Source organism: Odontesthes bonariensis, chromosome 24 (genome assembly GCF_027942865.1).
Source record: "Odontesthes bonariensis isolate fOdoBon6 chromosome 24, fOdoBon6.hap1, whole genome shotgun sequence".
Classification (NCBI taxonomy): domain Eukaryota; kingdom Metazoa; phylum Chordata; class Actinopteri; order Atheriniformes; family Atherinopsidae; genus Odontesthes; species Odontesthes bonariensis.
In genome coordinates this window covers 26,782,439-26,798,303 of record NC_134529.1, presented here as the reverse complement: position 1 = coordinate 26,798,303, position 15,865 = coordinate 26,782,439, and the positions used below count along the sequence as shown (strand labels likewise).

At 39.8% G+C, this 15,865-nt stretch overlaps 1 protein-coding gene across 2 annotated transcripts in view; it reads right to left on the bottom strand.

Moving 5' to 3' along the window:
• lbr (lamin B receptor) overlaps nucleotides 1-15,301 on the bottom strand; it is a 42,708-nt gene extending 27,407 nt beyond the window's left edge. For both annotated transcript variants that reach the window (XM_075459817.1, XM_075459818.1), the window contains exons 1-3: nucleotides 15,142-15,301; nucleotides 5,067-5,241; nucleotides 3,744-3,941 (exon numbers count right to left, since the gene is read on the bottom strand). In XM_075459817.1, coding sequence (XP_075315932.1) covers nucleotides 3,744-3,941; nucleotides 5,067-5,231 — 363 coding nt within the window. In that variant the 5' untranslated portion in view covers nucleotides 5,232-5,241; nucleotides 15,142-15,301. The remainder of the gene's footprint in view (nucleotides 1-3,743; nucleotides 3,942-5,066; nucleotides 5,242-15,141) is intronic.
• Nucleotides 15,302-15,865: the final 564 nt, after the last annotated feature.

Below are 15,865 nucleotides of genomic sequence, written 5' to 3'. Positions count from 1 at the left end.
CTGGGACAGAGAGAGGCAGGGGCTGGGACAGCGAGAGGCCGGGGCTGGAACAGCGAGAGGCCGGGGCTGGAACAGCGAGAGGCAGGGGCTGGGACAGCGAGAGGCCGGGGCTGGGACAGCGAGAGGCCGGGGCTGGGACAGCGAGAGGCCGGGGCTGGGACAGCGAGAGGCCGGGGCTGGGACAGCGAGAGGCCGGGGCTGGGACAGCGAGAGGCCGGGGCTGGGACAGACGGCAGCTCGCCTCTCGGCGGACCGTCAGCTCGATCCCGAGATCCAACAACAAGCTTTTTAACTGCAGCAACTTTAAGATGCGCTATTGGAGCTGGAATTACCGCGGCTGCTGGCGCCAGACTTGCCCTTCAATTGATCCCTGTTAAAGGATTTAAAGTGTCCTGTATTGTTATTTTTCGTCACTACCGGCTCCCCGAGTCGGGAGTGGGTAATTTGCGCGCCTGCTGCCTTCCTTGGATGTGGTAGCCGTTTCTCAGGCTCCCTCTCCGGAGGGAGAAGTAGCCTGAGAAACGGCTTGAGGTTATCAGTCACCAAAGCGGCCGGGGCACCCCGAGAGGCACCCCGCATGGGTTTTGTGTCTAATAAATGCACGCATCCCCGAAGGTCAGCGCTCGTTTTGCATGTATTAGCTCTAGAATTGCCACAGTTATCCAAGTAACGGTAGAGCGATCAAAGGAACCATAAACTGATTTAATGAGCCATTCGCAGTTTCACTGTACCGGCCGTGTGTGCTTAGACTTGCATGCTTATGTTCATTTTATTGTGATCTTAACGCAAGTTTGAATTTTTTTTTAAATATCGTCAAAATATCTTTATCGTGAAAATCCTAAAAAATATCGAGATATTTTTTTTTGCCCATATCGCCCACCCCTAACCAGGATGATGAAGATGAAACATAGGTGGACATTTCAGCAAGACAATGACCCCAAACACACAGCCAAGGAAACTCTCAATTGGTTTCAGAGAAAGAAAATAAAGCTGCTAGGCTGGCCCAGCCAATCACCTGACTTGAATCCAATAGAAAATCTATGGAAAGAACTAAAGATCAGAGTTCATAGAAGAGGCCCACAAAACCTTCAAGATTTGAAGACTGTTTGTGTGGAAGAATGGGCCAAAATCACACCTGAGCAATGCATACAACTAGTTTCACCATACAGGCGGTGTCTTGAAGCTGTCATTGCCAACAAAGACTTTTGTACAAAGTATTAAATAAATTTCAGTAAGCGTGTTCAATACTTTTTCCCTGTGTCATTTCACTTTATTACAAATACTTAATTTCTGAACTTATTTGTTTTCGTTTCTTTGTATGTATGGATTACTTGGGTTGTTACCGACATCTGATGAAAATTTCATGTCAATAGAACCTCTAGAAATATATTTACTGAGAAAAATGGTGACTTGTTCAATACTTATTTCACCCGCTGTAGGTGGAGCTATGCAATCCTACACACATACCTTGGTCCAACATGTGATGAATTAAGCTACAAAGACATTCCAGTATCACTAAGCAGAAAATGGCCTCTTAACACATTGAATACCGGCGGTGTTTACGGAATTAGGTCGTAGAATCCCAGCGTTCTAAACCATTTTTTGTACAGTCACAGCATATTATGTGATAGGGCCACTGAAACATGTTATGGCTCGTTTGAAAGCTGAGACTTTAAACTCTTTGTGGGTCAAAACTGCGTGTCTCTAGGTGCCGCCATTAGCGAGCTATCCTTAGCTAAACCAAGGCGGGTATCCACCAAAATCAACAACAAACTGAGATATCGGGGCTTTTGTGAAACGTGCGCTCTTTCAGCCTGTCGCACTTTAGATACTTACATATCCGGGTCAGAGGATTTGCGTCGTGTCGCATGTTGCAAAGCTAACCTGTTCATAAGACCGCCTCCTTAGACTTGTCGCGTGTCAGAAGAATGTATAGACTCAGAATCCATTAAAAAAAAACGTAAAAACGTATTTTTACCATTTGGGAGCCAACGCATGGGCAGTAAAAACGTAGTTTTACGTGACTTGGGAGTCAATGTGTTAAATTTGAAGTAATTTAAATAGAAATGTCTGTCTTCGATTCAATGGCACTTTATTAATCCCTGAAGGGAAGTTATATCTATATGGTATACATTACGTAAGGATGTTGTTAGAGATAAAGTTACTGTTTATAGAGAGATAATACTTTTTAAAAAAATGAGCAAACATTTAGAAAGTTGACATCAGCAGTGATAATTGTAGATTTCTTCATAGATCGCCATGAATGGATTAGGTTATTGTTTCTGTAGCTTGGCAACAATTTGACTGATGGGAACACACACAGCTTCAGCAGGTAACACAGGGGAGCTCTCTCAGTAGACAAGGAAGCTAACAGTTCAACATCTGGGGTACAGAGACACTCCCTCTCAGTGACATGTCCAGGACCGCGTCATGTGCTATTAACAAGTATTATAATCTGTCCTTCTTCACCGTTACCTCTCTGTATGTCCATATAGTCTATAACCTGAGTAGAGATGTCGGGGCTGTTCCTGCAGCCTTGTCTCTGAAAATAAACAGTACTGTTGTGACTATTTATCTATGAAAATAATAGAAAAAAAACTTTTGACTTAAAGGTGACCAAACTAAAATTAAACATAACTCATATAGTCACTTGACACACTGTGGGTTTCTGGTTTACGCAGTACAAAAGGTCCAAAATGTCAAAAATATAGTTCATCATGGATTTATTCCAAGTTTGCAGGCAAATCCAAACATGGCGAGCTTCACAGGTTCCCTTCCTGCCTCTCCTGCTCTGATTCCCGCACTTGCTCTTTCTGCCTGCTTGCCTCACCTGTTCACCCACTGATTGACTGACGAATGAGAACTGAGAACTGGTAAAAAACCATGTGACCATCCAAGTGCTTAATGAACTTCCCCATTGCCACAAGTGAAACAAATTGCTACTGTTACCAGCAGACAAAATTCTAGCAGCAGAGCATCCAAACCAACATAGAAAAATGTTTTTAAAAAGAATCTGTTTTCTCATGGCTCTTTAGAAAATCCCAAAAACAAGACACAATATGGCTGTAGCGTCCCATTCACAAACTTTTGCATACATTCAAAACAACAAATGCAGCAAATAAGGCCTTTTTACAAAAAGTATTTACAAAACTTTGAATTGGACATGGCATAATTATTTCCAGTCAGTTAATTCTTCATATCGGATAAATCTAGATTTGCTCTACAACCATTATAACTTGAAATTGTAATAATTTCAGACCAACGGGGGTAAACCTCGATGGGATTTGGGTGAAGTGCTTCTGAAATGTTGAATTCCTGGAGGCTTGTGGAGGGGCGGGGGAGCAGATCTCGATGACTTGATGAATGCGCACTACTCGTGGTTACACTATTGAGGAAGCTACAACTTTGACATATGCAATGTTTTCAAGCATGACGACATCCTCAAATCCAACTGTATATGTTTGAGCCACAATTTTACCAGAATATGAAAGTGAGCATCACAAACTGCCTCAACAAAGATTACAGCCAGATGTCTGTTTGTAAAACATGCCCAATACTAGCAACTCGTGCAACATTACAGATCAGGTCATCTTTCAGTAACTTTATATATTTTTTGTATAGTGCCCTGTTAATAGGTCCAGGTGTGGGAAGAGTGATAAAATGTCAGCTGAGGCAGAAAACATTTGCTCCAAGAAGGATATTTGCTCCAATAAGGTAATGCTAATGACACACTTGGCACTTACCAAGGGGCTGAGCCTGACTTCCAGTGTATCCTTCAACCTTGAATCCCTACGAGAGGATGGTGCAATCTCTGTTATGGCGGTGGAAGCTGTACGAGAGGATGAACGGCGCGTGCTCCTTCCAGGCGAGCGCGATCGGCTGCGACGACGTCCTGGTGAGCGAGAGCGGGAACGAGAGCGAGTCTGGAAGCCGGTGAGACTCTGATGAAAGTTGGAAAGGAGGAAGAAAAGGCTATAAAAACAAGCTCGTTTTTTGGGGGTACCATAAGTGAAAGACTAGATAAGAAAGTGAAAATCCATGAAACTGACTTTAAAAAACACACATACATATACAAATACACACACATACCATTAAACATTCAAAATAAATAAATTAGGGCTGGGCGTTAACTCGTTATTATTGCGTTAACTGGTTAATTATTTAACACAGATAAATATTTTATCGCGCATTAACGCAGATTTTATTATTGTAAAAGTCTGTTCCTCACAGGCTTTTATTTTGTAAAAGTCTGTTGCTGTCTGCTGTGGAACCGGAAAAGAAAGTAATTGGCGTATTCACACAGTTACAGCAAACACCACGAAGCATGGAGTAATAAAATAAAAATAAACTAGCAGGTAACTTCACCGTTACAGGTGCTCTGTGTGAAGCTCACGGAGCTAACCGGCGCTACTTCCTGTTTTACTTGTTTCAACATAAAAGCACGCATTTCAAAATAAATTAAAAAAACCTCCTGCATTTACAGCCAAGTTGAATTGTCTTCTCACCGTAGTAGTTCCAGTCTAAAATATCACTTAAAGAAAAAAACGAGGCTTCTACATAAAAATGCTGATGTTAAAAGTGTGTTTGCACAACAAATGTTATGGCACTTTCATCCATATGGCAGTACATTTAAAATAAAACTAAATGCTAAAAGCTATACACTACTTTTGAATTCATTTTTGGATTTAGCGTACAAATGCGATTAATCGTGATTAATCAGGGAAATCATGTGATTAATTAGATTAAAAATTTTTTAATCGTATTTAAAATAAATACATTTGAAAGAACTGACCATCAAACATTTAAAACTGAAACAGAGGAGGATACAAACAACATCAGTTTCTAAGAGCGCTTTCACACCAGGATAGTTCAGGGAATACCTAAAAATGTCACACCTTAATTTGGTTTGGTTCACTTTCCCGCTGAAATTTTGTAAGAGGACTAAACCACCTGGACAAACACCACTTACAACAGCTGTTTGTTTGGGGCTTTGTTCTGGTCTGTTTAAAGCGGACCAAACGTTTTGGTGTGAAAGTGCCCTTAAGTCTTTCTTCCAGTGGTCCTACCATGACATCTTGCTCCCTGAGCTCGAGCTCTGTACCGTCCTTGTAGATGACAGTGTAGAGTCTACTGGTTGCATCAAAGCCGAGCACCTTGACCTCATAGTACAGGCTACTCCCAGGCCAGCGACCCATCACCTTGTCCCCTTTCTGGTACTTTGGAGTAGGCATCCTCAGAAACCTGGCAAAGAGTAAAGCATAAGAGATAAAGGAGATCTGAAGATAGATTAAAGAGCAGGACGGCAGTTTGGGAAGGAGGAGCAGAGATACAAATGCAGCAGACACTGTTAAACACACCGATGCTATCTTGATTTACAAAATCTACCATGGCAAAGCAACTCCTCCATCACAAGAATTTGTGAAAAAAAATTCAAACAGATCAACAAGAGCTGGCTCTAGAGGTGACTGTGTAGTTCCTTTCAGAAAGAGTGCCTTTACTCAAACCACGTTTTCTGTTCGTGCTTCTCACACTTGGACTCTGACCTCTTTCACCGAACATCTTAAAGCTCGGCTATTGGAGGAACAGCACTGTTGCCACAATCCTGCCTAAACATGTATATTGTGTATATGTGTTTCATGATCCACTAAACTCTTCATTGTTCTTGCTTTTCTTTTTTCTTTTCTGTCCTATTATGTTTTCTCTCTCTGTAATTATTCCCTGTTTCACACTGGCCATGAAGACTTAACTATTCTAATTGTTGTTACCGGTACTGTTGTTTTATTGATTTTACTGTCCTATGTTGTTGACATCATTCTGCCGAAGGGACTAAAGATGGAAATTAGCCATTGGCTATAATCTTGCATATTTACATGTATATGTTCATTAATATGTATTGTCCCTGCTTTAAATAAATAAACTCAAACTCAAACATTGCCAGTTGAAGAAACGAGACGTTAAATAAGCATCTTTCATTGGGCACAAGAAAATTGTGTCTATAATGGTGCAATAAATAATGTAATTATTTATTAATCACTGTAATTACCAGAATGAACTAAACTATTGATCTGTGCTGTGGTTCAATTAAAGCTGCAGTCTGCAGGATTTGTTGTTGTCATACGTAAAGTCCTACTTTTTGGCATTTTAAGAGTTTACATGATCTATCAGAACGCTTGAAGTTGAAAACGGTGACCTCCGTAGTCGCAATGCAAGAAATGCTTATTTTTTAACCGAAAAATAAAAAAATTATTCAACTTCCTGTCCCGCCCCATCAAAACACATGAGAACTCGTGCACGTCTACGTGCACGCCAGATGCGCGTACACGACTCCTCATTCATCAACTCACCTGTCATTTGCAATCATGGAAGACACAGTAAGTAGACTAGCCCGTAATGAAGTTCAATAGTCTAGATAAATAAGCGTGGGGACGAGCCTACCTCGGTGATTGACAGGCAGCAGAGCCCAGCTCATAACCTGATTGGTTACCTTTTACCGGTCCGGTCTGCAATTTTGTAAACAAACCTGCTGGCTTTGGAGGGACCTAGCGGGACATATAGGGGACCTAGAGAACTCGTTTTTTTTTGTATTGGGGTATTTAATGTACTACTTTCAGAATCCCCGGACAGTTCCAGGCATTATGCTTGAAAAAGAGTTGCAGACTGCAGCTTTAAGGGGGCTTACAAGTCTGTAGCCCTGCCTCCTCTTGGCTCAGCTGACCATAACACCTACCTACAAGCCACTTCTTAAAAGGGGTAAAGTAGCCACGAGGAGAGTGGAGATGTGGGCAGAAAATGCTATAGATGAGCTTAAAGGGGAAGTTCTTTTTTGTTTTTTAAACCTGGACCTTATTTCTGGCATAAAATACGTTCATCTACTCGTCAGTAACATCAGTAACGGGGCAGAGACAATACAGCCTCTATCTTCTAAATAAGATAGAAGGGTTATCTTCTATGTGAAGATAGCCGCCTGTTACCGTTGTGAACGTATTTTATGCTAGACATAAGGTCCAGGTTAAAAAAAAAAAAAAAAAGAACGAACTTCCCCTTTAAAGGAGCCTTGGAATGCACAGATTGGGATGTTTTTAGTGAAGGTGCGGATCTGGATGGGAGAGTTGAGGTGATCTCATCCTATATTCTTTATCTGAAAGATTCAATCATCCCAAAAAACATGTTAGGCTCTTTCCCAATAGTAAACCCTGGTTAGACAAGGCAGTGAGATGCACATTGCTCAAGAAACAGCATGCTTTTTTATATGGCAATGATAAGGAGAAAGCAGAGGCAAAAGAGAGAGGCCAAACTAGAGATTAAGAGGGACAAATTATTAAAAAAAGAAAAAAGAAAAGAAGACAAATTTCATAGCATAGTCTAAAATCAGTATGGGAGGGCATGAAAGTCATTACAAATCAGAACAATAAGGGAGATATAAGGATTCACATGGATGGTTTTCAGTCTCATCTAGAGCTTGCAAATGCCCTGAATGATTTCTATCTGCGTTTTAATGATGAGTTTGATTTTACAAACGTACATAATATGTTTGGCCTTTTGAGCAATGTATGGCCTCAGCCAAGTATAAATGTACACTCACCAAGATCTATATTTTTCAAATGCAACATTAGAAACAGCCCTGGGCCTGACAGGATCACTGGCAAACTTCTGTAAGTCTGTGCAGATCAATTGTGAAATGTTTTTACAGATATATTTCATTCGTCTCCCCCAGCCCGAGATGGAGTGAATGAGCTGATCTGCAGCGGCGCCATCGATAACATCATCCAACTAACGCATGTGTAGAAAGCCCCCGATAACAACAACACTGCAGCTAGGGCTGGGCGATATATCGATATTTAAGATATATCGATAGATTTTTAAATAAGATATGGAATTAGACCATATCGCATATATCGATATAGTTCAAATTTGCGCTGTAATACTTGCTTCAGGCAAGCCGTTGATCAGAGCTCTCTGCACTGACTGCTTCCCTCGCTCCGGCTCCGCCCCTCCTCTTTCATGCACAGAGGGGGGAGGGGGAGGAACACTCCGGCACTCTTAAACAAACATGGAGAAGGCAACAACACCTGCGGAGCGTACGGAGGAGAGCCCCTTGGTTGGGAAAAGAAAAAGCAGTGGCTCAATCATTTGGAGATGGTTCGGATACAAATTGTCAGACGAGCAACAAAACCAAGCTATATGTAGGGAGTGCCATAAGCACATTGCAGCCAGTGCTGGAAGCACTACGAATCTTTTTTATCACTTAAAAACGTGGCACAAAGTGCAATATGAAGAGTGTGTGAAACTGCGCGCTGCAGCAGCCACAGGCACAAGCACAAGCCGTCCCCAACCTGACAAAGCTCACTGCAAGCCTCATTTTCCCGCTGTGTGCCGTATGAGAAGAAAAGCGACAAGTGTCCTTTCACATTGCCAAAGACATGGTCCCTGTTGCAACAGTGGAACAGGTCGGGTTCAAAGAGCTAATTAAAAAGCTGGGCCAGAGATACGAGCTTCCCAGTCGCAACTATTTTGCACGAGAAGCACCGCCGCAAATGTATAGAGAAGTCAGACAGAACGTTGCGGGCCGGCTCGCTAACGTCACCCATTTTGCGTTGACCAGCGATATGTGGTCAAGCAGAACCTGTGCGAACCTTATATGAGCGTGACAGTTCACTTCATGCAAGACTGGGAGATGAAAACAGCTTGGCAACTGGTTGAGACTGTTCAGATAAGCTATTAAGTTAACAAAAAGAAACAGGTAATCAAGCTGATGTTTAAAAACGTTTTTCTTAAACTGAGCACTTTATTTTGTTATCTCTTTATATATAAATGCTGCCCTCAGAAAAAGATTTACCTGTTTTATTTTATAGGCTAATTTTATTTAAGAAATTTTTTTAATTTAAATGTGCACCTTACGGAGCTTTGTTATACAGGGTTTACATTTTATAGTGAGTTTAATAAAAGTACTCGTATTTGGCTTTGACTTTGACTGAGCATTTCATTTCACAGCTGTCACTTTGCGGAAAAAAATATCGGGATATATATCGTATATCGATATTCAACCTAAATATATCGAGATATGACTTTTGGTCCATATCGCCCAGCCCTAACTGCAGCTCTTAAGTATTGGTGAAATAAAGACAGATAATGCCTTATTTAGAGGCTGTATTGTCTCTCCCGTTATATGGATATACGCGGATCTCGAGAGATCTAAATATCTTCCGAAGGACGCCGACTTTCACTAAATTGTTATCGGTGAGTAGATGAACGTATTTTATGCCAGAAATAAGGTCCAGGTTTAAAAAAACAAAAATTCCCCTTTAAGTTTGCAGACGATACGGTTTTAATTAGTCTGCTACAGGATGGAGAGGTTCATCATGGGCCAGTGGTAGATTACTTTGTGGAGTGGTGTGACAACCACTTCCTCAAATTAAACATCAGCTAATCCACAGACATGGCCACTGACTTCCGGAAAACCTCCTATGCAGCTGCCCCAACAATAATTAAGGGCTCTCTAGTGGAGAGTGTGAACTGTTACAAGTACTTGGGAACAGTTTTGGACAGGAATATTCAAATTTGATCTGAACACAACTGCAATCTGCAAGAAAGGCCTGCAGAGACTACTTTTTGAGGAGACTGGGGGCTTTTAATGGAGACAAAACATTGATGGTTCTATTTCATAGGTCATTCATCGAGTCTATTTGAACTTTTTGCCTTGTCTGCTGGTATGGTAATCTCCCAGTGCAAAACAAAAATAGCATGTCCTGTATTGTAAACGCAACCAGTAAGTTCACTGGCATTAAACAAATAGCTCTGTCACAAATATGGGGCAGACAGTTGGTGAGTAAGACGAGGTCCAATTTAACGTGCAATGACCATCCTCTATTGGAGGAATTTGTTCCTCTTCCATCTGGTCAAAAAGTGCAACAGATACAAATTTTCCTTTGTCCCTCGTGCAATCAACGGACTTAACCAATAACTAAATCATTCATGACACTTTAAGCTGCACTGGAATGTATTTATTAGATTTATTTTTTATATTTATCATTCCATTGTTGTCACATTTTAACAGACTACACAGACAAATTTCTTAGTGCAAGTGTGGCTGAGGTTGGTTAGTTTGTCTCTAAACACTCTTGTGTTTCATGTCTGTGTTGAGTCTTGTTTTTTTATTTTTGTATCTTGCGTTGTTTATGTCTTGTTAACCACTGATGTGAACCAAATTTAACCCTGTGGGACAATAAATGTTTGAACTTGAGCTTAAGCTTGCTCTGACTTGGCTACGCTTGGAAAACTTGTTGTGAAATTCTCAGAAACAAAGATCATCCCTGTCAGGAGTGTTAAAGCAAAAGAAAATGAGAGAGGTACATAAAGAATTGCCATGTAAGGATGTGTTTAAAGCCTCAATAACATTGAGCAGAGATGATGGGCACCATCTCGGTATATAAGTGAATGATCTAAGGATATTCTGAGAAGCTCAGACCTCACCTTGTTTCTTCTCGTTTTCTCCACAATGGGACAACACACCTCTGTGTTGCCAATCCTGTACTGTGGAAGCTGAATCAAATAACTGCTTCAGATTCCCTTGATCGAGCAAGCTAAGAATGCAAAGTAGGACCGCACACTAATCTGGCATGGGGTAGGCCTATAGTGGTCTGGTATGACATGAACTTTGCGTTTTTTTACTATGTTAACTGTTCAGTTTGTCAATGTTTGTAATTATCTATCTTTGCAGCTCCAGATACTCTCCTGAGGAAATATCAAAATTTTTTGAACAAATGATTTAGTATGGAATAACTGTGTTAAATACCAACTTACTGTAATCAAACATCTGCTCTGGTCATAGAAAGTGATTAAACAAGTTTTTTTTCCAGTTCTTGATATAATAAGTTGAGTATTAATTTTATTTCCATTTATGTAGGTCTTCATGCACATCCCTAGTTTAAACAGTATCAATGTTTAATGACCAGAGCAAACAATGCATTTATATGTTTAACAATTTCAACATGTATTGAATGGACCGTTAACTTATAACTGCTAACATGTTAGAATGCCAAAATGCTATCATAGAGCACACTGTTGTACACAATGAGAATAAGCTTTGTAATGTCAGCATTATGGAACAGTGGGGCTCAGTGTCTAGAAAACCACCATACTACGGCAGAACTGCTGACCCTGGTGTCCCTGGTAGGTTTACCCAAAGCTGAGTGTGTGTGTGAGTGTTAAAAGACATGTTCTATTCAAGTCACAGCCAACCAGGCAAAGAATTTCACGCCAGCCACTGTGTACAGATAAAAGAAACTAAGCTGAACTGTTAGCCACCAGGTCTGTCCCATGAACAAATGTGACTTCTCTGCAATCCTGCTGAAACCAGTGCGTGTTATTCAACCAATTCTGTATATCATTGTAAATATTCAAGTTCAACAAATCATAGACATTTGTGCTGCACAGAGCTCAATTTTAAAAAAGAAAACATTTTTTACAAAATTTACTTAATTTTACAAAATCCAATTTTTCCCCCCCTTACTGACAACACCTTGCTACCGTCAGAACCAGACCATCACACTGGACACATTCCAATTAGCAACAACAGGTTTAAGAAATGATGCTTTAATAAGCACATTCAGCTGCTGGAGGAAAGCAAGCAGTGACTTCCAAGATTTCACATCCAAGACAACAGCTTTGGCTTCACCAAGGCATATTCGAGTTTTGACCTTCAGTTCTGTCTGATGGTAAAGTTTGCTACACACCCTAATGACAGCCTCCTGTAAGGAGCCATGCTTATTAACATTCCAGTGGTGAACATTGAGCTGCCTCAGTAAATGACAGCTAGCTGGTAGAGGCTGCTTTGAGGTGGCTATGTGTAGTTCAGATTGCACATTTCTTATTCTTAGTTATTTATCTTATACACAATTATGCTTTGGCTTTTTTCAAAGAAACTCTTTAAGCTAAACAACACAATGAGAGTTGACTATCGACTACTAAAACGCTGTCATGCTATCAAACCTGATCTGGATCTCAATAACCTCATGTAAACCGTGACAATCTCAAAACAAGACTGGGGTTAGTGATTAAAAGAAAATGCTCAAACGGGATAGGAGTCTTAAATTTCCAGTCAGCCTCCAGGCACATGCAACATATTAGCAGAGCCAATCAAAGGCAGAACGGAGATGGTTCTTCACCTCTGGCTCTGCCTTGGAGATTGGACTTCTGGAGTGATGCAGCACATGCAACACATATTAAAATGTGTAGACAAACACAAGCTAGTGCAAAAAGTCCTACTGCCCAAGCATCAGAGGCAGCATCAAACTCAGAGTCAGAGCCAATATAAAACAAAAAGGTCAAAATAAATGCATTTTAAAAAGACATCCCAGTTTCGATGGCTAAGGTATGAATTAAAAAAAAGAGACAATGGAGATGTACTGCATCTGAATTTTGAGTTAAAAAGTTGAAAATGCCTTTCAAAGAAACATTACATTACGGTCATTTTGCAGACCCTTTTATCCAAAGTGAAACTGTCACATCCTCTTCTGTGACAGTTGTCTAACCAACAAAGTGGCCTGCATTCCAGCAGCCTTTCAGCATCAGGCTGTGGTAAACCAAGGCAGTAAGGAGTGAGATATTATAATACAATTCATCGTTTGCTTATGTAGCCAAAGAAGAGATTACTTTCAATAGGTTTAAGTCACAAAGCTTAGATTTAGAACTAATATGGATTAAAAAGCCACCATGCGAGTATATAAAATTAAATTCTACCTGAAAATTTATTCCTGTCCTGAGTATGGGAGATGACAAAATAGTAATCTTGAAAATGTATTAATGTGGTGTTAAAGAAACCATGAAGTATTTGGGTGCACCAAATTTTGTGGGAGTGACCTAAAACAAAAAGGTAGGTGTGCCAGGGAAACCAATACAAAAACATCAGTGAGGAGCTCTGAGCCCTTATTCACCTGGGATTGATCCAATTCTCTGAAAAATGAATATCCACAAGGAAGACATCAGAACTCAGTGCTGAATCCCGAAGATTAGAGTTTCCTATTTGATCTCAGTCTTTAATACTGTAACATGGGAGGTGTTTTGAATAAAAGCCAGATGGAAAAACCAACACAAAATTCTTTGTTCTGAAAACTGCAACTGAGCTCCAACTGGTGTGCAGCCCCTTTTCCAATGTAACAAGCCAATCAAGATGTAAACTCCCACCTAGGAAGGTAGCAAGTTCCTTTGGGCCACAACAGAAATAATAATAATAAATGTATCTATATAGCACCTTTCATACATAAAATGTAGCTCAAAGTGCTTTACAAATAAGATCAATATACAAAGTAAATAAAGTAAAACAACCACAAGAACAACAAAATAGAGCACAATAGAGAAACAACAAATGCAATATACAAATAGTAATAATAATAATAACTAGTAGAAGGCGGGGGTGTATAGATGTGTTTTTAGCTGCTTTTTAAAGTTTGTAATATCTGTTGACTGACTAATCTGGAAACTGGTAGAGAGTTTCCAGATTTTTGGTGCATAAAAACAGAAAGCAGCTTCACCCGTCTTTTTATATTTCATCCTAGGAACACTTAATAAAGTAGCACCTGATGATCTTAGAGCTCGATTTGGAACACATTCTGTGAGTTAGTTCTGAAATGTACGGAGGTGCTAATCTATTCAGAGATTTTAAAAACCAGTAAGGGAATTTTAAAATCTATTCTAAAAGACACAGGGAGCCAGTGGTAGTGAAGCCAGAACAGGTGTGATGAGTTCTCTCTTTTTAGTGCGGGTTCGGATTCTAGCAGCAGCATTCTGAACCAGCTGTAATCTGTCAGTAGTAGATAAGTACTTAAGTGTCGTGAAATATTGTGTTAAAAATTTGTACAGTACCATGATAGTTTACAACATTCTTATTATCAGAAATAGGTGTAGCTCTAAGAGCATTTAACAAACAACGTTTGATGATAACTTCGCATCAAAGACAAATCAACGTCATTTGATTTGCATTTATATCTCGTGTCACTTAGTTATTGTGAGATACAACAACTGTAGACACCACTTTCATCACGACACTTACTTTCCCTGACCAGTTCTGCCTCAAAGTTTGAAACGTGGGTAGTTTATGGAAGTTTTTCTGTGCCATCAGAGTTTGAATACGAATTTTTACAGCATCAAAATCAGACTTTGAATTTGAAAAACCAACCTTGGGAAAAAAAAAAAAATTCAGTGGAAAAAAATTCAACTTCCAAAAATTCAGTGGAAAAAGAACCAGACTTAACATCCGGTTAAATATGGAGAAGCAAATTTTCCCGAATTTTTTTCCACTGTTGGTTTTTCAAATTCAAAGTCTGATTTTGATGCTGTAAAAATTCGATATTAGAAATTCGTATTCAAACTCTGATGGCACAGAAAAACTTCCATAGTAGTTGTTTCGCACCGGATTCTTGAATAATATGCTACTTATGCTACAGTTTAAATGTAGTTTATACGAACAGTTTCTTCAACGAAATTACGCCTCACGGTGGCTTTTCTAACCTTCAGATAGTTTCGATGTAGTCAACAAGCGACAAAAAGAAAAGGGGGGAAAACGTCATGCGTTCAAATACTGATGGACAACAAACCGAATCCTCCTCTAAAGAAAACATCCGTGCGAAGTGCGCACGTCTAAATAAGTTTGACAACACAATGACTCAATTCGTTTCATTCAAGCGTAGGATTTTAACACAAGTGATCTGCAGGTAACTGAAAATCTGACCCGAATTTAAGAATTACAATCAGTTTGAATCTGCCTTTTACATTGCAGACAGACACCGTCTAATTTCTGTACATCATGAGGTTCCGTATGTTAATCTAAATGTTGACAGAGTGCCCGTTTACAAAGGTGTAGTTAACTTCAAAATAAACCTAACCCAAACTGTCAAAGAAATAAATAAATCAACGACACTTTCAGCATCGAAATAAAACGATTGCTCCCACACCGGTAAATTACAAATTACAGCAGCAGTTATACTTGTACATAGAGATAAAAATTCCAGACATTAGTCTCGACCCAGGGCGCCGTTAGAGCAAGCTGGAGTTAGCCACGGCTAAGCCCCAATGCTCCAACAAAGAGAAACGCAAACCGCTTTGCTATTAGCAACACAAGCATATGTAACGAGGACATGCACTTACCTTACGGTGCACAAATATTTTAAATAAGTAATGAAGATTGGGAAAACAAATCTCACGAGAAAAAAAAACGACGTAGTATTAAATCAAACCTTTTTTTTTTTAAAGAACTTTGCTAACGTTTGACGTCAACGTCAATCTCCCTCCCTCTACGGCTGAAACCCTCCAGTACCGAGGAAGGCGCGAAGACTTCCCATTGGGTGGCTCAGCGATCATTTGAAATGATTCTGTGCTCTTATTGGTTGATAGTGGATTTTAAATGCGTTTGGATTGGTTTTGAGAAAGTCACGACTGCTTTGTTTTCTGGTGTCAAATTACCGTCAGACAACGTCGTGTAATTTAAAGAAACCTCTATCCGACTGTAGAAACATGTAGTAAAATAGAAGCGTGATGAGTTAAAGCAAAAAATACAACCATTGAACATGTTTTTTGTATGATTTTATTTGTTTCTCTTTATATTCTTTTATGTATTTTAATGCTTCTTCCACTCCCTGCTGCAATGCTTTTATTTTATGTAAAGCACTTTGAATTGTTTGTACATGAAATGTGCTATACAAATAAATTTTATTTTATTTTATTTTATTTCTTATATCCTCATTTGTAAGTGGCTTTGGATAAAAGCATCTGCCAAATGCATAAACATAAACATCTCTTTGGAAAGGGACCCTGTGAGCAGCGTGTAACTGCACCGAAGCTCTACCAACTGATCTAGAAAAGAAATTTGAGG